A 9,924-nucleotide genomic window follows, 5' to 3' on the forward strand; every position below is an offset into this window, starting at 1 on the left:
TTGAAATTAAAGAAGAAAGCTAAAGGTTTATTTTCTGTAATACTGTCAAGTTTAGAAAGATTCATTTCAGTCAATTAACTACTGCTCATATAAGCCTGAGCTACTCAAGGTGGTTTTAAAGATTGCAGTTATTGTTGAAAAGTATATTTAACGACTTTCTCATAGTCCAGTTCATCTTCCTTGTATTATCACGGTTTTCATCCTTAATTCCCAATGCTCGGTATAAGGTATGTTCCTTGGGACCTCTCCTGAAGGGTTGGGGTTTGGGGACCAAGGATGAGGGTGGCAAGAGAGCCATTTGATGTAGGCTTTGCCTTGATAAAGGGCCTCACATCCAGGCGCTTGACATTATTATTAAATAGAATTATAAATAGATCATTATATATTTGCATATCTTAAAAGTGTTCATTATTAAAATACCACATAGCTTTTGTAATTCTATTTTGGCATTTCTTAATTTGTTAAAACTTAGGTAGTTTTAAAGGACTTTACTGACCTCCGAAAGGCCTCGATGTGTTCAAAATAATATGGCAGCTGTGGCATAGTTGAAAGGAATACTAGTTTGGGGCCAGAACACCTGAATTTAAGTTTTAACCCTGCCTCTTACTTGCTGTGTGGAATTGGGCTTGTTATTTACCCTGTCTTGGTTTCATTTTTCTTGTCTATAAAACTAAAGCCATACTCTTAACATTTACATGGGGTAATTCTGAGGGTTAAGTGAAATAATGAATGTAAATGTACTTTGTAAACTATAAAGTACTACACAAATGAAAAGTAAAATAAGCTAACCATTTCATACAATGTAAATTATGTGTCAAGGTGTGGTTCTTTCCCATTTAAACTACATGGAATCTTGACTAGTGAAAAAGCCTAAGAATGGAGCCTTTAACTACTCTTGAGACACTGTTACCAAGAGAAGATTGCTCAGTAATGTGTACCATTGCTGAATTGACTCATTTAAACTATCTTAAATACTGCCTGCATTCAAAAACTGTAAGTCTACAATCAAACCACAATTTTCAGAAAAAAAGTCCAAATAAATAATTTTTAATTATGATACATTACTTATTACAGTAAAAATTGGCATTTTTCCCCTTCAAAAGCAGAAGCACCAGTCTTAGAATGTATAGTATGAATGGTATTTTAAGTGAAATATAGCATAATATAATGTGCAAACATTATTTTAGTATAGAACATACTTTCTAAAAGTAATTTCACACACTGAAATCTGTTAGAATGGAAATAATGTCATGCTGAATTATAAAATAAAAACCCCCATGACTTTCAAAGTCCACTTCAAATTAACTATGGTATACTGCTGAACAGATAAATGAAAAAGTAAAAAGCTTAACTAGCTTTTATAAGAAATCCCAAATGGAGGGTCTTCTTATACAAATATGAATCATATAGAGGATTCTTTTCACATAGTTACAATGATGCTGTGAGAAACTAAAGTGAATGTCTTATTTAAGAATTAATTTGTTCATTTGGATGTCAACTTTTTATTGAACACCTACTTTGTGCTAGGCATTGTTGTAGGTGGTAGGGATTCAAAGAAGAAAGACACCATCCTGCCCTCGAGGAGCTCACAGTCTAGTGGGGGAAACAGATAGGTTGACACTGATTTTAAAATTATAAAAATTATTAGATGACTTTAAAAACTTCTTTTGTGATCAAACAAACTTTGGGCGCTATGAGTGGATGGTGAAAAGGGATGATGTCCAATGCAGGGAAAGACCATCTGCTTCAATATCATGTGACTTCTGCGAAGGCGGTGATGTGGTTCTGCAAAAAGAAAAAAGAATTGCAAAGTCAGAGTCTTGGGGAAATGGGTTTTATAAAATGTTTAGTGCTTTTACAAATAATTGCTAGCCTAATGCAACACTATAATCCATATATGCTCAAGTTGCAAAAACATACAGCGTTATTAAACTAAATTCTATGTTATTACATAATTTTAGCTGCTAATGGTATATGTTAGGCAAGGTTCTTAATTAAGCAGCTAGAATAAAATGTTATATCTGCTTTATTCCAAATTAACACTGAAATTTGGAAAGATAAAAATGGCAACGCCAGACATGTTAATATTCTGTTCATTGTTAATGAGATTTTAATGCTGCATGTTGGGGTTTCAGATTAATTGTGCCCTGTGAGACAGATGGCATAGAATGAGGTGGTGAAATGCTCAGACTGAAATGGCATTTGCTAGTTGACAAAAAGCTTCTTAAACACACTTCATTTTTGATGCATGAATTCAGACTCCAGACTGCAATCTCTGTTGTTTACCTCAACCATATAATTCTTTACAGAGCCGTTTTTTGTCCCCAAAAGTAACACAATTGTGTACGAGGAAACCTGTGGAATGTCTAATTTTTAAATGGATTTAAGCATGCAACAGGGCATCTCATGGTGCTGAAATTATTACAGTGAAAAATGTATATAACAATTAATCATGCCACATATAGAGTTATATCAAGATCTAACATTAGTGATAGCCCCCACCAATAACAGCAGCATTATAAAAGGGTTTGATCATCACATTACCTGCTTTGAATGTCCTCACAGTAGTATTTACATTGAATCTTTTTTTTCCTTTGTTTTATCTTATTTTATTTTTATTGTGGTAAATATATATGTGACAAAATTTTTGCCATATCAACATTCTTCACATGTGCAATTCAGTGTTATTAGTTAACTTTATCATGTTGCTATACTGACTCTTTATACTATAAAGATACCATAAATAGAACTTCATATAATGAATATATGCCATGAGACTTCTTGTACATACTTGTAGATCTTTTCAAGTTAAAAGAAAGCATTTTAATTAGCTAAAACATATTTAAATTGGTATGAATAAATTAAAATTCATTTGTACTGAATTTATGTATATTAAAACATAGCTAGAAGGTTATCATTGACTACTGTTTAGGCCGCTTATTTTTAGGGTTGACCACTTAAACCTCGAGGAAAAACAATATTAGTAAGAATTAGTAGTGAACAGAGCATGCTTACTTTTTCACTAGCTCCTAATAAGAGTTTAGAAACTTTAATTTCCCATAAAAAAACAAGATGAAAATGTTGGGAAATTCCGTAGCTCATCTGTAAGCTTTCTTGAGTTTTCCTTACAAAAATGCAAGCATGACTTCAGGACAAAAAAGACTTGTCAGAGTTATATAATGCACTATGATTGAATCAAAACCCTAAGAACTGTCGAAATAGTTTTATTTCCAGTGGCCCCACGGGGATTTGAAAACTATGAACTGAGAAAATACAATCTGATACACAGTGTTTTAGCACAAAGCTGACAGAAGTGTCACACCTCTGGACAGGACCTAGCACACAGTAATTGCTTGAAAGACGTTAAGTTATAAACTGAAGATTAATCGGTCAGTGGTAACTGGAGGGTAGGGAAAGGATGAAAAGTGACAGTGCAGAGAGGAAAGGAGATAAAAACTGACGGGGGAAAAAAGGACAGTGCTCCAAAGGCCCCTGGCTTAGGTATCAATGTTCTCGTCCTTGACCTGGATAATGAAGTATCCAAAAGGCTTATTAAATTAGCTGAAAATGATCCGAAGTGAAGGGGACAACCATCACCCTGGAATACACAATTGAAATATTAAAAGACCTTACTAAAGCAGAGTCGTGATCAGAAACAAATCACTGATGATCAATGCAAGGCAAAACACAAGCAGAGGAAAAACCAAGCATACAAGTGCAAGCTGGAGAGAGTGAGGACGAATGTGCAATGACTATAGTGTGACTGTAATTTATTGTCTAACCCTGGATATACTAAGGGGAAAGGGAGGAGCTAATAATACACAGGGACTGTCCATGTGTATCAGGACTGTCCCAAACAAGGTTGTAATGAGGCATTAAAATCTAAGTGCTGTTGAGATCTTGGAAAATAATGGAATTCAGCCTCGGTAATTAAAATCACATGTTGGGTTGCCACTACATCTTCCTTTCACTGCCCATAAATTCAAAAATATATTACCATTTTTTCCTTATACCAAATCATTACTAAGTTAACCTACATGGATAAGAATTTGTGTCCAGACAAACTATATTTTTAGATCTCAGGTCTCTGAGGGGAAATTCTAGCTGTTTCAGACTAGCACCCTTTCTATTTCAGATCCCACTTAAATTTAACCTTCCAGATGATTTTTTCCTATTAGACCTGAATTAGAAGGATCCTGCTCCAGGCTCATCATTTAAAGGCGGTCATTGTTAGCAGAGAGATAAACAGACGAAAATGAAACACTGAACTGACTGTACATAGGAAAAAGAAATTAAAGGGAAATTGAGTAATAGGTTCTAAGTATATGAAAGGAGTACGCAGAAGGGACAGGAGCCATCTATTCATTAACTTCACTAAGAACAAATGAACCTATACTATAGAATGAGGACGATGGGTTATTTATTTCAGCAGGCTTTTAAATATAAGACTAATTCTAGCTTAGCAATGGGTTTCCCTGAAGGAATCTAGAGAAGGGGCAAGATAAACGCTAAGCCCTTCCTACCTATAAAACTCTACGATTCTAAATTGTAAAAATTACATTAGCAAGGTATGCTAATGAGTACTGTGAAATATACATAGACAACATAATTCCTATGGGGGGGGAGCTATGATACTGGTCATTTCCCCATCGCATTTTTTTTAGTAGCATAAAAAATATGAACTGCATTTTATATTTTCAGACCCCCTTTCCTGAGGAACAGACTCCCTGTGAGGTAATCTAACTGTCTGACAAGGAACTTCATCTTTTAATCTGGCTGAATTCTAAATAAGCAATATTAAATCTTATTAGTAGATGACAGTTCAAACAGGGAATAAGCAAACCAAAGACTCATGCATGAAAGTTTAAATCAGAATCACAAGAAGAAAGTGGTCACATAATGTATCAGCACAACAATTACCAGTACCTTCAGCAATTACACATACGGAGGCTTACCGTGGAGATGACAGAGTTTGAACTGAATGACCTGAAGATTAGAATATGCTACATGAAACACTCATTAGAAAGCATTCATTCAAGTCCACAGCAAACCAGGGAGCGAAATATTAAGTCCAGTCCTTGAGTGCAGGGGTCCCATGGAAAAATAATTTGTTTCTAAAAAGTAGTTTTGGATTCTTAAACTCAGTAAATCTGAAGACTGTCGATTTTTAAAGCTCTAACTGCTGCATAAAAAACTCTAGTATTTACATCTCATTTGTAGAAATTATACTCTGTAATTCTTTTTAAAAATGTTATTTAAAACAAAACTGTCATTTATTTATGACATGAAAATTTGGTGATGACTTGCCACCTGATGAAATCTGCTACTCACCTACTCCTCTTGGAAAACATAGAAGAAAATGCAAAAAGAGCACCCCGGGGAAGTGTTCCGAGTTAAAACAGGAAAACTAGAAAAGCCATTATTAAGAGCAATCTGGTTGAGAAATTCTAAACTCTCATCAATGAGTAAAAATTCAGTGAAAAAATAAAATATATTTGAAAGCTAAATAATAATAATAATAAGCTCTAGTTCCTAAATCTCTTTTGGTTGTAATGGAAACCTGCACAGAAGGAGACATTTTTCTGTATTTGCCATAGTTTTGCAAATCAAGTCCAACCCCAGTGCGCTATTGCGCACATACGTTTATCGCCTTAACTGAAGGTGTTCGCAGTGGCTTACTCCCATTATCCAGCTGAAGAGCCTTGCAAGACAGTCTTTAAAGGACCTTCCCTTCAAATTTTCTTCTTGACTATTCTCAGTACGTTGGTTTCTGGACACCTACAATACGTGTTTTATGTATTAATGAAATGTTTATTTAAATATTTATTTGAACAAAGTAATAGTTTATTCACAGTGCTACGCTGTTATATTGTTAGAAGAAATTCTGAGGTAGTTTATAGTATATTCTTCCAATTACTTTCCTTAAAGATGGGTATGAAGATCTTTTTTGAGTGGGAATTGACTTGAAGGCATTGGTTTTGGTTTGGTTTGTTAACCTAGATATATTTATGTCTTTGGCTCTGTTGGTATTGGTTGTGTGGTACAGTGGACTCTGCAGTCAAGTAGTGTAAATGTCAAGTGCTTGAATATGGGGTCTGTCACAACTTAACTTTTTACAGGCAATTTAATTTTTCAAACCCCAATTTTCTTATCTGTAAACTGAGAATAATACCTGTCTGAATGCAGTGTTATTGAAATTAAATGAAACATACATAAATGTTCTTGTTCCTCAAACATATATACTATTCATTTACAGTTATTTATACAAGCAATAGAATTAAGCTAAAAAGCAAAAAAAAAAAAAAAAAAAGAGAGAGAGAAAAGAAACCAAAACATTTTTCCATAATTGGTTGGAATTTAAAAAAAGAGTCACCGTTTATTTAACCAATAAGCACATAATTCTTTACCTACAACTACAGTATCCAAATAAAAAACAACCTTTAAAACCCAACTGTTTTTTTCATAAGATTAGTACAAATTCATTTAGTGGCAAAAACTTGACCTGAACTGATGTGAGGCAATTTATACTCTTTATGTTTTGGTGCAGACATAGTGATGTCTTTGATTTTTAAGATCCTACACCAGACCATGCTTATGTAACAAAATACATAGTACTTTCTTTTTAAAATATAAAATATTTTGAATCCTGAAAATCACCCATCACTAAGGATTTTGGTTAAGGAATTGTGGTCCTATAATTAAATCAATCAGCAATTTTAATGTTGTGTAGTCACAGCCTATGTTTTATCAAGGGGAGGTAAGAAGAATGTCATACTCCAAAATATTGGCCCTCTTTATTTTGCTACTTGCTTCCTTCCTTCATTCATGTGTTCTTTGAGGAGGGCAATAGAAAAGGAAAGGAAAGGAGAAAAGCAGTAACACATGAAGTATGTGCTCTAAGACTCAAGTTTCCTCATGATAGTTTGTGAAGTTGGTGAGTATTATTTTTTTTTATCTTTCTCCAAATCCAGACTCTTTTTTTTTTTTAAATTGTAGTTTAGATGAAGGTTTACAGGACAAATAGTTTCTCATTAAAGTTATTACACATATTGTTTTATGACAATGGTTAACAACCCCACGACACGTCAACACTGTCCCGTCTCAACCTTGGGTTCCCTATTATCAGCTTTCCTGTCCCCTCCTGCCTTCTAGTCCTTGTCCCTGGACTGTTGTGCCCCATTAGTCTCGTTTTGTTTTATGGGGCTGTTTAATCTTTAGCTGAACGGTGAACCTCAGGAGTGACTTCATTACTGGGCTAAAAGGGTGTCCGGAGGCCATACTCTTGGGGTTCCTCCAGTCTGTCAGGCCAGTAAGTCTGGTCTTTTTTCGTGAGTTAGAATTTTGTTCTACATTTTTCTCCAGCTCTGTGTGGGACCCTCTGTTGTGATCCCTGTCAGAGCAGTCAGTGGTGGTAGCTGGGCACCATCTAGTTGTACTGGACTCAGTCTGGTGGAGGCCGTGGTGGTTGTGGTCCATTAGTCCTTTGGGCTGATCTTTTCCATGTATCTTGTTTTCTTCATTTTCCCTTGCTCCCGAAGGGGCAAGACCAGTGGAGTATCTTAGATGGCTGCCCACAGGCTTTTAAGACCCCAGATGCTACTCAAGTTGGTGAGTATTTTAGTAAAGAAAAATAATGTTAGGTCTGCTTAAGAAGAAACTATCAGAGAAATCTGGACTTGAGAGTGTGCGAAATTGATTGTAAAACTCATGTTAAGCAATTTCCTATTGTTTTAAGAAGTTGGGGATATGGAGACACAAAAGCTAAAATGTGACAGAACCAGAGTGACTTGCCTTCTTGGGAAAAAAAGGATTTTCCAGAATCCTTTTTATTGCTCTAGTGGGATTCTATTTCACTTTAGAGTTTTATATTAGTTCAGAGTTTTGTTTCCACTCAGGAATTTCCTTTTTGTACTATAAGGGAAAGGAAGAGGGGCTAAAAGCTACTTTCTGAGAGAATATGTTCCCTCTAGAGAAAGGAGAAATCTCTAGGTGGTTTTCACTGATAAGTTAATTAAAGCAGAGGCAGGCCCAGCTTTTACTAGAGCATTAGCTACAGATCTTATGAACTATTTCTAAGTCCTGAGGAGACAAAGAAGCTTAAGGCTTTCCACAACAAATCTGTAGGACCACTGTTTCTCAACCTTAGCTGCATGTTGAAACCATGTGGGAGCTTTAGAAAATACTGATGCCTGGGTCATATCCTAGAGACTAGAGATTTAATTTGTCTGGACATGGCCAGGGCATTAGGGATTTTAAAGGCTCCCTGCATGATTCTAATGTGCAGCCAATACTGATAACCATGGTATCAGAAACTCTGCGGGCCCAGTTGGATCCAGGTGAAGTGCTTGCTCTGGAACTGAATCACATGAGCTGCCTGTTACAGTGTGGATCCCCAGGCCCAAACCCAGGACTCCTACTCCAAAATCAGAATCTCTGGGGTATATTCCAGAAACCTGCATTTTTAACAAGTACCACAAGGGACTGTCTCCCTTTCACATCAGTCTGAGAATCACTGTCCTAAAGACTTAGAAAAGTGATTGATTTGCAAAGTAAGCATTAGCAGGCATCTAAAATCAGTTTTTTTATTTTTATTTTTTAATGCAATCCTTTCACTAGTAAAACAGTATTATCTCAAGGACCAGTAACCCTGAACAATTTTCCAAAAATATATCTTTGTATTCAAAACATGTTTGGGGACAACTGCACAGTACCTTCCTCTCTTAGTACTTCTCAATGCATACTATCACACTAAAGTTGAGAAGACCTGCAGCAAGGACTTCTGTTTCACTATAACTCAGGGTTTTCCAAACTTATTGACATGAAACTCCATGTAAGGCTGTTGATAGTGTTTGGTGGATGTGAGTATCTATGCACTCTGCCCTTTAAATTTCTTAACCTCCCTAAATCCAATGACCTTCACTTCTACCATCATTCTGTCCCATATTCACAGCTATAGTCTCAACCACCAATCATGTTAGAAATGTAGAAATCCCAATTTACCTCCTGTCCTTCCATTTCCTTCACACTACAAAGCGTCACCATATTGAATTTTCCCAATCTTTTTTTTTTTTAATGTTTTTATTGTACTTTAAATGAAGGTTTACAGAACAAATAGTTTCTCATTAAACAGTCAGTACGCATATTGTTTTATGACATTGGTTAACAACCCCATGACATGTCAACATTCTTCCTTCTCGAACTTGAGGACTTTTTTTTTTGGTGAAAATACACACAGCCAAAGTTACACCATTTTTAAAGTTTCTACATGTACAATTCAGTGACATCGATTACATTCTTCCAGTTGTGCTGCTATTCTCACTATCCTTTTTCACATTATTCCATCACCATTATGCTTCAACTTACTGTCCCCTAGGCTTCCCATCAAACCTTTAGAGTTGCTGTTGTCAATTTGATCTCACATAGATAATTATTATTATTTTTTGTGCCTTAAATGAAGGTTTGCAGAACAAATAGTTTCTCATTAAACAGTTAGTACACGTATTTCCCAATGAAAATGGTTAACAACCCCATGACATGTCAACACTGTCCCTTCTCTACCTTGGGTTCCCTATCACCAGCTTTCCTGTCCCCTCCTGCCTTCTAATCCTTGTACCTGTACTGCTATGCCTCAGTCCTGTTTTGTTTTATGAGGCTGTCCAATCCCCAGCTGAATGGTGAATTTTGGGAGGGGCTTCACCACTGGGCTAAAAGGGTGTCCAGGGGCCATACTCTCGGGGTTTCTCCAGTCTGTCAGGCCAGTAAATCTCATCTTTTTTTGTGAGTTAGAATTCTGTTCTACATCCTTTTCCAGCTCTGTCCAGGACCCTCTATTGTGATTCCGGTCAGAGCAGTCAGTGGTGGTAGCTGGGCACCATCTAGCTGTACTGGACTCAGTCTGGTGAAGGCTGTGGTAGCTGTGGTCCA

The 9,924-nt window shown here is 36.1% G+C and overlaps 1 protein-coding gene across 1 annotated transcript in view; it reads right to left on the reverse strand.

Annotated features, from left to right (window-relative positions):
* Window positions 1-171: 171 nt before the first annotated feature.
* PLPPR5 (phospholipid phosphatase related 5) overlaps window positions 172-9,924 on the reverse strand; it is a gene marked incomplete at its 5' end in the record, with an annotated part of 83,354 nt that continues 73,601 nt past the window's right edge. The window contains one exon of the mRNA XM_023733351.1: window positions 172-1,785. Coding sequence (XP_023589119.1) covers window positions 1,753-1,785 — 33 coding nt within the window. The remainder of the gene's footprint in view (window positions 1,786-9,924) is intronic.

Source organism: Trichechus manatus, unplaced genomic scaffold (genome assembly GCF_000243295.1).
Source record: "Trichechus manatus latirostris isolate Lorelei unplaced genomic scaffold, TriManLat1.0 scaffold00058, whole genome shotgun sequence".
In the NCBI taxonomy this organism is placed as follows: Eukaryota; Metazoa; Chordata; class Mammalia; order Sirenia; family Trichechidae; genus Trichechus; species Trichechus manatus.